Source organism: Lepidochelys kempii, chromosome 2 (genome assembly GCF_965140285.1).
Source record: "Lepidochelys kempii isolate rLepKem1 chromosome 2, rLepKem1.hap1, whole genome shotgun sequence".
Lineage (NCBI taxonomy): Eukaryota > Metazoa > Chordata > Testudines > Cheloniidae > Lepidochelys > Lepidochelys kempii.
Window position 1 is genome coordinate 36,537,413 of NC_136381.1, and position 12,953 is coordinate 36,550,365.

The following is a 12,953-nucleotide window of genomic DNA, read 5'->3' on the forward strand; positions in this document are numbered from 1 at the left end:
AATCCTTTGTTTGCAGAGCTGCACTGCAATCTCTGCCAGGACTTTGGAAAATACCTTGGGTGCTGTAGAGGGGCCAAAGGGTTGTACCTTGTATTGATAATGGTCAGACCCCAGGTCAAATCTGAGGAACTTCCTGTGGGAAGGGTGTATGATAATTTGAAAGTACATGTCTTGGAGGTCGAGGGCTGAGAACCAGTCCCCCTATTCCAGAGCTGGGATTAGTTTGTCAAACTACAACACTTCAAGTGTGACCATCTTGAAGTGTTGTAGTTTGACAAACTTTTTGGAGGTTCCTCAAGTCTAGGATAGGTCTCCACCCACCAGATTTTTTCCTCTGGATTACAAAATAATGGGAATAAAAGCCTTTCCCTCTGTGTTAGAATGGGACTAGTTCTACAGCTCCCAGTTGCAGAAGGTGCTTTATTTCTTCTCATAGAAGGTGCTTGTAAGAAGGATCCGTGAAGTGGGATGGGGAGGTTTAAAAAGAGGTCTCTGTCACCTGCATTGTGGAACATAATGCCATTGAGGGGAGGAAGAGGAAGGTCGAGATCTCGAAGTAGGTTGCTATCTACCCTGTCTTTTCTTTGGTTCTGTGTATAGATGCCAAGTGAGTGCAATGTACTTGGCATATCCCCAAGTAGGGAGAACTTCTCAGTAGAAAGGAGCATAGAAAAGGAAACCTATGATATTCTAAAGAGTAACAGGGAGGAAACAGCAAAAGGAAAAAAATTGAGAGAGAAGGGGTAAAGGGAAGAAAAAAATAAAGGAAACACGTGCTTACTAAGAACTTGCAACAGAAGCACTAATATCACTACAGATGTCTGAAGGCCTCTGCTAGGGATTCCATCCCCAGCCAAGGGTGCTTGAGAAGGAACTGAGGATGGTTGGACCACACAGCGCTACAAGCCACAGCTCACAGTGAGAGACGGGGAGACGCACACGTGCAGCCCACCAGGCAGTGCAATCAAAGATCCCCAATCCCAGGTGCAGGGGCACTGCCGCACTACAGTGGAGCACCCATAGGGACACTCCTTGAAGAACCTAACTAAATAGAACTCTAAAAACAAACTACAAAACAAGAAACTACTATAACTATATACAAGAAAGGAAGAACGGACAAATTCACTCACTTAGCTAAGCTAACAGCGTGAAGGAACAGGGGTTCCAACTCAAGCCATGCAGTGGTAAGAAGGAACTGGAGAGGCGTTGACCCACACAACCTTTTATAACCTGAGCTGCAAACATGAGGGGACACATGGCTCACATGTGGGTCAACAGACACAGCTACTAAAACCTTCCAGCTCCGGTGCAAGCGCACCTATCTTGGAATCCATATAGGGACCATCCCTTAAAGAAGAATAGATTATTTCTTTCCTTACAGATTTGGTCCTCCATTTGGCAAACATATTTTGCTATATCCAATTATGCAAGACTGAAGCATGACTGGGATTTGTTTTTGCTTTTTAATTTGTTCTCACTATACCATCATTATCATCATCAACATCAGCAGAAATGTACACATGAAGTACAATATGTGGAAACAACGGTTTAAAGCAGGAGTGCTGTAAGAAAAGAAAATAGGAGTGCATAGAAAGCCTCTTCCCTCCACATCAACAGCAAAGAAGGAATCCTCTAATGTATGTGAGTGCCTTACTAGGTGCATCTAACTCAGGCATGCCGCAATTAAACTGCCCCATAGTCCAAGACCATCACCCTGAGTCAGCTGACATAGGACAGTGAGGGTTTTTTCATTGCTGTGTAGACATAAGCTGTGAGGCCTGAAACAGCTCCCAGTGAAAAGTGGTAGAAAATTCCCATTTATTTAAATGGGAGTGTTTGTTCTATGTGTACCCCATTTGGACATATGTAAACTGTAAAAAAACTTTTTAGTCTGCAAGTGACAGAGATTTAATTGCTAAGCACTAGAGGACAAGAGCTTTTATATTAGCAGTTGATTTTAGAATGTTTACAGTCACTTTCATGGAAAAGTAGATTTAGTTTAGCCAGGATATTTTGTTGTTTGTATTTTTTTTAAATTAAATTTAATTCCTTTCAATAAATGCTTAAATTTGTCCAGGCATATTCATATTCTCTTACACATCCTCTCCTAAACATAGCTAGAATAAAATCAGTATTTTAAGAGAATACTTTAGGTTTAGTATTCACAAAACAAACTAGCAAAATATTAGTAGCATGCATAACTTTTAACATCCTTTCAACATTATGCTCAATATAATATGTGCACCAGGACTTGTGGATGACAAACATATGCTTACAATTTAGTTTAAAAAATAAAAATAAGTTAAATACTAATTCTTAACTCCACAATATTATAGGGATTAAATAGTATCTAGTAAATTGTTCATTCTTAAAAGTTTAGGATAGACATATTTTCTTGATGATATTTGATGATTAATGTTTGAATTACTGTGAAAAAAACTCAAACTACTGAGGGGCCTTCCCTCAAAATCAGAAGGATAAAATGTAATAAAAAATTAAATTTGAACCATGTGGATGTTCATAATACAATCAGAGGTATCATTGTGAATAAAGCTGAGATTACCAAATTTGTGCCACTTAAGTTGTAAAATTGCTGTCAAATACTTTTGGAAGAAAAACATTAGTATTGCATCAATTATCCATTTTCTTTTCTTTTTTAAACTGCACATATAGAATATGACAAAATTAAAGAAGGAAAAAAGTGCATGCTCACAAGTTTCTTAACAAAAGAATTTTCATGCATAATATCTACAACACTTTAAAGTTTTATGGTTTTTAAGATGAATAATTATGAAACATATAAGGCCCATTCCTGCTCTCACTTAAACAAGAGCAAATCCTTTTGATTTCAGTGGGAATTCCATCTGTATAAGTGAGGGCAAAATCTAGCCTTTAGCATTAAGAATACTCATCAAAATAAATAATGTTAGACAGAAAAAGTCTCTAACCACTTTGTCTTCCTGGAGTTCATATCCATGAAAGCAAGAAAGAAAGGACAGAAAAAGACAAAGAAGGAAAGACAGTTATTTCCATACTGAAACCAAGAACTAGTATTTGTTAGTAAAAATAAACAAATTTCAAAGAAATTGATTCACATATAGCTTTTTGTTTCTTCTAATTATGAAAAGTATATGGTGAAAGGGATGTTATTTTATTGGTTTTCTTCAAGTGGTTTATGAATTACATTTTCAAAAAAAGTCAAAGTACAAATACATGCACAAAGAAAATTATTTTAATAAAAACAATTTAACAGTCAAATCCCACCTGCCTTATTAAAACAAATAGTCAGTGGAGCTCATGTGAATAAAGAATGCAGGATTTGGCCCGGGTGTGATAGGTCCTAATCCTACTAATGATTGCACAGATGGAACCCTTGCACACTTGCACAGAAGCCCACTGGCTTGATGTCAATGGGATTCTGGGTGGGCAAATCTCTTTGAAGGATTATAGACTAATGCAATTGGAAATAAGAGACTGGTAGTGACATAGCTCATACAAAATATCAGAGTCTGAATCATAGATGTAAATTAAGACAAATTTGTACCAACTGTTTATTATATGTTATGTAGAATATACTTTATTCTGTATTTGTCTTGTGCTTTTTTCCTTTGCATGTTTATGAAAATATATGGTTGTATTAATATTGCCATACTATTTTTCTTGGCGAGAAGGTTGTCTTTTTAGCTGCCTAAAAATGTAACAGGAAGCATATTTTAGAAAACAAAAAATATTCAAAATTATTTAAATCAAAACTATCCCTCAGTCAACCAATTTAGTATCAATGGAGAACAAAGCTTTATAAATGGAAAGATTTTTGATAACTCAGTTACTTACACTTGCCAATACACTGACTAAACTTAGGTATGCTATTAAGAACTTAATTGCACACTTAAGTAGATGAGCTCTCTCCATTTGTTTTACTGCTCTCATTCAGGTATCTGTATACAGTTTGTGCTCTCACAGACTAGCTATTGAAAATGTCAAAGTACAGTGGGTTAAATTTTAAGCATTTTGAAAGATGTTACCATTTCTAATGGTATTCCCCATTATATAAGTAGGGAGTATCACTGAAAATCATAAAGTCTTTTAAACCACAGAATTTTTGAAGTGTACCACTGTACATGCAAGTATATTTTTTAACCGTACTGCACCAGGCCATCTTTGCCCCTTGATCTGGACTCATAACAAGGCTCCCTGGCCCACAGGAGCAAAAGTGGAGAGATTTAGACTGGGAATGGAGGAGCCATGTGAATATTCTATGCCCCTGACTCCCCACTTTATAAGTAGCATGAGCAATGCCAGGAGCTTCTAACAAAGAGATTCAGGGTGGGTAGGAGAGGTCATGCATACTTTCGGACACATGGAACCTTGAAGTGCCTACCTGTTTTGCTGCTTTCTCTGTGACTGCCTCTCAGCCACTAGTAAGATGTTCTGGATAGACAAGTGACAGTGAAGGAGAATAATAGGGTGGGAATAGATCAAATCCCCAAAATGGCGGAAATAGACAGGAGTGAGGGAGGTGGGTTTAATTTTAAAATAATAGAAACCTGACAAGACTAAATTACCTAAAAGGTTAATTTTAAAAATATAGAACATAAGGAAGGTTAAAGGTAAAATATATACAAAAACAGAAAAAAGGAAGGGCAAAAGGTAATATACAAAAATGTAAAATAGATATTAATGTTTAAAAAAGAAGATAGTTAATGGTTTTAAAACTTAAAATAAAATAAAAGACAGGAGCTAGGCAATAAAAAATAATTAATAGATAAGATTTAAAATTAAGTAAAATTAATAAAGAGGCAAGAGGTTAAGAAACAAGATGCTTGAGGTCATGTTTACTCACATATACCTGCTTGTTTTCCATCTACTACTGTCTGTTCTATCTGTTCAAACTGTTAACACTTTGAGGTAGAACTGTTTATTCCTAGTAAATTATTATTGCTACTTAAAAATAAAATAAAGAACTTTTAATATCTGGTTTTGTACATTATCTTTTCATATTTGCCACTACAAAGGACTCTTCTCTCCTACAGTATATGAACTCTATTCCTGAGATTCAGGAAAATGTACTGCTATTATAATAATAATATTTCCAGGAATTGACTGGAAATTATGCTGTTCAACAGTTTTGCAGGTATTTTCTCTTTAAGAGAATGAAGGGCCCACACTACCTATGATTCGCACACACAATTAATTGATGTAGCCTGGCATCATACCCTTAGTTTTTAAGAAAATATGCCCTTTAGACTATCAGGTTTTTTTAAATAATTCTCTGAGCACCTACATCCATTTATGAATTCTGCTTTTATGACCCATCTGGATTATTTTCCCACTCTTACCTGAGTTTATTTTAAAAGTTACAGCCAATATAAATTACATCCAGTGGCCTAAATAAGTTTATGTCAATCTTGGATACTCATTTAAAAAAATTTGGTTATTAATGTATTTATAGTTTATTTTCTAGTCTTTAACTGTGAAATATTTTAATAGTCTTCTATATATACCAACATAACTGCACAAATAGAAGACTGTTGCTTTTCACAGTTTTGGCTGTTTTGTTGATCTGTGTTTCACACTTAATAGTTCTTACCATTAGCAAAAAAATTTTTTTTAATTTCACCTTCAAGAAAAATGAATCAAAATACACGAGGAGGAGAAAAGTCACTCCAATTCAGCCAACATAGCATTACTGTATATAGACCAAACCAGAGACAGAAAACAGGCATGACATGTTTAATTCTTTCAAAAAAATGCACAATCAACTATTCAGGATTAACCTGACTGACACAGAAAGATAACATATTAAATAGTGTAATATTTGTTTAAAAATATGTTCTGGAAGTTCAAATTAGTGGTAGAAGTGACCTGCCAAGCAGTCTCGTTTTGTTTTTGTAGCTTCCAGCATGAAACCTCCCCAGCTCAAAAATGTTGACCCTCTTAATGACAGTGGTAAGTCTACAAAGGCGCACATCAACAACTGCATGTACTTTGGTGACCAGATCCTTCCACCAGATCCTGAACTGTGTTAGAATCAAGAAGTCACAACAAGGGTCAACTCTTATTTTAAAGAAAGGAAGCTGGACATAATGCATAGCAAAATAGCAAGGGATGTAAGCAAATAGAATCCAAACACCCCCCCCACACACACACACACACACACCATCTCACAAACATCCCTCCAAACTCAGAATGTGGTGGGTTAGTGAGAATCCTGTGTGAAGTACAGGATTCAGAGGAAGGAGATCAAATAAAATAAATAAATAAACAGAATACATTTGGGGGAAAATATCCCTTCCTGACCCCTAAAGGTGATTTGCTGAAACTTTGAAGTACACCATCTCTGCAGTAGTCTTATTCTTTCATAGTAAATAGCTTGAATAATGTCCCAAAGTAACAACAAACACTGCAATAGGCACTGTACAAAAATAAAAACATTTTTGTATTACACATATCATGGTACACACATACACTTGTATCTACATACAAGTTAAATATGTATGTTATATATGTAATACAAATATATTTTTCCTCTCTCTAAAAGAGAAGGGGTACAAAAACAAAACACTGATCCTGCCTCATTGAGTTGGCACTTTGTGCTGTTGAAAATATCAATTGGGCACCAACTTATCAGTGCATGAAAGCTGTGTGTCAGCACTTAATTTTTCAGTTGCACAAGGCTATGCACCTGTTGGCACTGCCTCTTTCAATGTGCAGTTCACTGTGCAGAGTACCAGTCAATATACATTTTACTGTGTAGCCCAACCTCATTCAATGTGCAATTTACACATCTACAGTCACTACTCAGTTCTCTGAACATATGTGAAGAGTGGAGCCTCATGTTAGCAGATTGTTGTTAAAAATGCTCTGCATATTTGCAAAGTGTAATTTACAAAGCTTCTTAACTTTGACAAATCAAATCCATTGTCATCTGAATACTCAAAGGCACTTCTAAGTGAGTGAGCGTTCTCTGTCAAATTACCTTCCGCCACTCAGGCTGCAAAAGGGTTTAAATAAAAATTTTAGAAACTTAACAACACTCTTATAAGAACAACGTGTTTTATCCCAATCATTTTATCCCATCAATAGTAAAAAAAAAAAAATTAAAAATCAAATAAAAATTGCATGGCCTGATTTTCCTCTCACACTAATATTAGTCAGGAGTAACTCCATTTAAATGAATGAAGTTTATGAGAGTGTAAGTGATATTAAAATTATGTCCAATAAATCCAAGTCACCTGGTCATTGCCAATACCACAGACTACAAAATGTCTCAAGCAATCATGCGAGATGCCCAGAAAAATTGATTATCAGAGGTAGTCTCATAATAAGATGCAAAAAATGTATATTCAGTTGGCCAGATTCTCTTTTTCACAAAGTTTGCAGTTGGCAAAGCAGAGGGGGAGGCTGTCAGGGAACCAGTTAGAGCATTTTGATATTTTAGAGGGTCTTTGGCTGAAGCACAGTTTACAGCAGCCCTGGAACTGCTCTAACCTGAGGCAGCAGGCAACTGTCCCCAAAGGACTGTCCACTGAGGCAGCCAGAATACAACACACTCCAGCCACTCCTCTTCCCCACCCCCAACTAAGACCTGACACTGAAGCCCGTGAGAAGGATGGTATAAGAGCCATCTCTATATCTAGTGGAGACTCCAACATCAATGAAATCCCCAGTTAGGAGGATGTGGCCAGCCGCAGCACTGTTTGGCTCACCCAGTCAGTATAAAGAATTTAACTCACTATGGCTGTGGATGCTTTGAGATGTCTCTTAAAACAGGAAGTTACCTAAAAATTGTTGCTTCTCTTACATTTTCCCAAATGTCTTGAAAATTAAAATCTTGCTCTGGCCCTGTTATGCTCTAAAAATCACTGTGGGGAAGTTCCATGGCCTGTGTTAACAGGAGGGCTGACTAGACGATCACAGTTGTCCCTTTTGGCCTTGTAATCTGTGAATTGCCGCTAAAAATATTTTTATTGTTACTAAGTATTTGTATTGTGGTAGTGCCCAAAAAGCCACAATTAGAATAGGAGTCTTTTTGTACATGGTGTTGTATGCACACATAGGAAGACAATCCCTTCCCTGAAAAGCTTACAATCTACATTAAGACAACCAGGGAGCATGACAATGACTAGAAGAATGAAGGCAACAGTAATAAAATTACACAGATAAAAAGACTAACAATATGCATAACTTAATGATTTCAAGTCATGTTTTTATGTACTCAGAGTGTCTCAGCTGAATACAAGATCAACCATATAACATATAATTTAGTATAACTGGTTAGCACATATTCTAAGGGATCAGTTGAGGTGATGTGGCCCTTTAACACCCCTGTAGTCACAGAATAAAAAGGGGGGTTTAACTGGTTACCAATTGTTGTAATAAGCCATAAATCCAGTTTCTTTATTAAGACCATGATTTTTAGTGTCTAGCAAAGTTATGAATTTAAGGCTCCTCTTTGGAAGGTGTTGTGAAGATGTCCTTTGAGGACGAGGACTAAGAGATCAGATATAGAGGGTTGGTTTTGTGAAAAGTGTTCATCCACTAGTCATAAGGTACTTTTGTCTTGTATCATTGTCCCGTGACAACTAGGGGTATGTGATCGGAGCGGATTTTGCTTCAATATAGAAATAAACCCCTCTCCAACTGCATGCCTTTAGTTCTCATCTACCACCCCACACTGGAACCCCTGCAGGGTAACACTGAACAACTATAACCCATACTCGACGGGGACCCCATCCTGAAAGAAATCTTTCCTGATCCCCCTCTTCTGGTCTTCAAACAACCCCCCAACCTCTCCAAGCTCATCATCAGAAGCAAGCTGCCCATAGACCAAGACACACCAGCTCAAAGCAGCACCAGACACTGCCAGAACAACAGATGCAAAACCTGATGACATATCTCCACTGCTTCAATGATCAATACCCGCCCCCCACAACACACCTTTCAAGAGGCATGTATAGGACCATTGATATCACGTGTTGTACCTCATCCAGTGCACTAAATGTCCCATAGCAACCATGTGGGTGAAACCAGCCAATCACTACGCTCTCGAATGAACGTAAACAGGAAAATGATAAAAGACAAAAACACCATATCACCTGTGTGTGAACACTTCTCACAAAACGACCACTCCGTATCTGACCTCTCAGTCCTCATCCTCAAAGGAAATATGTACAACACCTTCAAAAGAGGAGACTGGGAGCTTAAATTCATAACTTTACTAGACACTAAAAATCATGGTCTTTATAAAGACACTGGATTTATGGCTTATTACAACGATTTGTAACCCACTAATCCCCTTTTTTGTCCTCTGACTACCATGGTATTAAAGGGCCACATCACACTTAATGGTCCCTTAGAATGTGCATTAATTACTTATGCTGAACTATATGTTTGATCTTATATTTAGCTGTGACACTCTGAGTACCTTTACGAGGCCTGAGGATACAGCTGCACCATTGCAGCATATCTGGTGAAGATACTCTATGCCGTCAGGAGAGAGCTCTCTCATGGGCATAATAAAACCATCTCAGAGAGGCAGTAGGTATGTCGGCGGGTGAAGCTCTCCCGCCAACATAGTGGTGTGCACGCGAGTGCTTATGTCGGTATAACTTATGTCGCTCAGGGGGGTGGATTTTTCACACCCCTGGGCGACATAAGTTATACCAACATAGGTTATAGTGTAAACATAGCCTAAGAGAAGGGCAATTGTGGCTGCTTTGCACTTCAGCAACTTCCTTTTCCAATGCTTGCTGCCTCTACCTCTACATGACCTGCACTGATGTGTATAGCAGCAAAAGCTGACATAAACCTGGATGCATTTGGAATTATGGAAAGAGATCAAAAAGGTCCATCAATGATCTTATTTTAGACACAGGAAATAAAAGCAACCCAGTCTTAGAATGAACTATCACAAGGCTGTGTTTCAATCGTTTGTCATCTACTCCATGGTTGTAAGTACAGCTTCCCTCTTCTTATATCTTAAATGATCAATCTGATGGACTTTGAGGATACAGGTAAAAAAAGAGGCAACTACTGATCAAAAATTTTATATCAGAAATTTTTTCTGATGAAAAACTATCTTTTTTGCATAACTGAAATTTTCAGTGGGGAAATTTCAGTTTTTCTTACAATTTTGACTTTCCCAACTGCCTGGCAGGCTCTTGTCAATTTCACTTTCTGCCAGTAAAATTGATTTCCTTCAACAGAGTAATTGACAAAACGTGCAGGTAGCATCCCCACATTTCAGAGCATTTTTCTGGGTGCCAATTGGTGATACTTTCCCATCACAGAGGTGTCTTCTCATGATGTTTGAGTGTACAGCAATAAAGACTGTCCAATTTTGCCTTTGATAACTAGATAAAATTATTACAGTACTGATTGTATTTCCTATACCAAAAATATTGTTGTAAACTTATTTAGTTATCAAAAGTAATAATTATATGTGAGATCCTTCAGGATAAAAGGCTCTACAAAAACTTTAAAAATATATTTTAATTGACTTTCATTATGTTCAACATAACCTGAGAGATGTATATACTCCCAGCTACTTTTAGCCACCAGTGAGCAGATTTCTGTGTACTCTGATTTATAACTTGCATTGCTGACATACATATTAAACCTTATTTGCCCTGTTTTTCAGCCTAATGATATGATAAAGAAAGCAACTTCCTGTAAAGTACATACCAATTTCTCTTACTCTGCATACTATGTGCATGTTGTGCCAATTACTCTACTGAAAATAATTATGCATGTTCCCATAAAGACTCACATAAAAAAGGAAGAGTTCAGAACAGTGTCCTGAATATCTGAATCTGTCTGAATCTGAGACAGACTTCTATGCTGAATGTGATTTACATTGTTACGCCATTATTCCCTATTTTATGTCAAGTCATCACTTTGGGAATTTTATTTAAAATTTTTAGTAAATTAATTTCTCTACTAAACTCAAATATTTTGGTAATTACTTGACTTCTGCTGTACTTGTTTTAATTAAGTATTTTTTTAAATTCAACCTGGCAGTCCACTTGATTTCTCATAATACAAATCATTATGATAGCTCTGAGTATTATTTCTTAGCACACTAATCTTTTTTAAATGAAGCATACATTCTCAAAAGCAAAAAAAAAAAAGTGATTTCTTTTCCCTGTACATACTTTGCATTTTGTATTGCTTTGTAGAAGAAAAAAGCAGTTTACTAGCATTGTTTAATTAGCTCCCTCAAATGACACTATGGAGATAGCTAAACATTATAATACCCATTACTAAACTGAGGTAAAATAAAGCTAAAAGACTTGTCCAAGTGAGCCTGGGACAGGCAAAGCCAGGAACAATTCCTTGCTCTAACTTCTAACTCCCCCAACATGATTGTCACTAAATAAATTCCTTTCCTTCCATATTTAGGGGCTAATCTTGTAATTGGATCCGCACAGGCACAAGGATCCACTTACATGGATCCTGCAGCAGAACTGTGGTATGTGTTAAATTAAAAGCAACATTCACTGGTCCACAGGTAGACCAGAGTTCTAATGAAGATTCTTTGTCAAATGGACAATGGCCTAAATACACCTAAAACAGTTTCCTCCTTGAAGGAAAAATTGTTTGAGTAATAACCATAAGGCATTACTAGTGATTCTGAACAACAGATACCGAACTTGTGGACAGGCACAGGTATGTCCTAGGAGATCCATTTTTCAGATATATTTCCAATAACTAAAGTAACTAACTGTGGACAAATTACAATAATAATCTTCAAAGAACTTCTGTACCAAATTACATCACACTTCACATTAAGCAACATCAATATGAAAATTCAGTGATATTTATTTTAAACAAATTCCATACCTTATTTGAGCGTAAAGACACTCTTCCTCCACAACGTGCACAGAATTTAGTTTGGCAATATGAACAGTTATGGCCACAGCCATCGGCAAATTTTGTTTTGTGGCAGATACCACAGGTCGGGGCATCACTCTTCTGCTCCTGCTGCTGCTGTGATTCTTCACCCATCTTCTTCACCTGCTCCTTATACATTTCAAATTGTTGATGCAATTTCCTGCAGAAGAAAACAGATCAATGAAAAGTTGCTTTATTCAGGTTCATGCATAAATTTGTTCATCAATTTTCAAAACAAATTTAAATAAGAAATACCACAGTAAAGAGAAAACTGAAAAAATGTAATTGATTGCATACATAATGCACTTACTTCATATGTTACATGAAGTTCTACCTTTTACCATCCATTTTAACAGGACTAAACATAAGGGGCTTAGGTTGAGTCTTGGATGTGATCATGTGCAAATCACATACACAGTAAGTCCAGCTACGATAAAGGGGACTTCACTAATTAGTTAATGCTTCTCTAGTGTGTGACCCACTATTGGCAGACATAACAGTAATTATATACTGTGTTATACCGCTGTCTCTTTGATTTTTGAATGTTAGCAAAATTGTCACTTATTTCCCCTTCAGGGTGCCCTAGAACAGTGGGAAGGGCACAGATAGAGACATTAGACTATCCCTTACAACTTTCAGAAATGGAGCTTGGAAATAGACAGCGGTGACTGGGGAATGTGGAGACTTTACTAGAAGCTAAAGAGAGTTAGGTTGCTGTCTCCACTCTGCTCCTCATCCCCCTGCACTCATGTCATGCTGTTTCCTTCATTGCCCCTTCATTCCCTGGGGACCAGCGGAAGATGCCCTGAAAGTACAGGAAAGACTACAGAAGACTACAGATATTTGTTCAATATCTCCATAAATGATCTGGAGGATGGTGTGGATTGCACCATCAGCAAGTTTGCAGATGACACTAAACTGGGAGGAGAGGTAGATACGCTGGAGGGTAGGGATAGGATACAGAGGGACCTATACAAATTAGAGGATTGGGCCAAAAGAAATCTCATGAGGTTCAATAAGGAGAAGTGCAGAGTCCTGCACTTAGGACGGAAGAATCC

General features: G+C 37.2%; 1 protein-coding gene across 41 annotated transcripts in view; it reads right to left on the reverse strand.

Moving 5' to 3' along the window:
• Positions 1-12,953, reverse strand: part of RIMS2 (regulating synaptic membrane exocytosis 2) — a 748,363-nt gene that overhangs the window by 559,683 nt on the left and 175,727 nt on the right. For 33 of the 41 annotated variants that reach the window (XM_078851433.1, XM_078851460.1, XM_078851434.1 and 30 more), the window contains 2 exons: positions 11,845-12,055; positions 2,949-2,960 (listed from right to left, as the gene is read on the reverse strand). In XM_078851433.1, coding sequence (XP_078707559.1) covers positions 2,949-2,960; positions 11,845-12,055 — 223 coding nt within the window. The remainder of the gene's footprint in view (positions 1-2,948; positions 2,961-11,844; positions 12,056-12,953) is intronic. The other 8 variants (XM_073330351.2, XM_078851456.1, XM_078851459.1 and 5 more) reach the window with 1 other exon arrangement.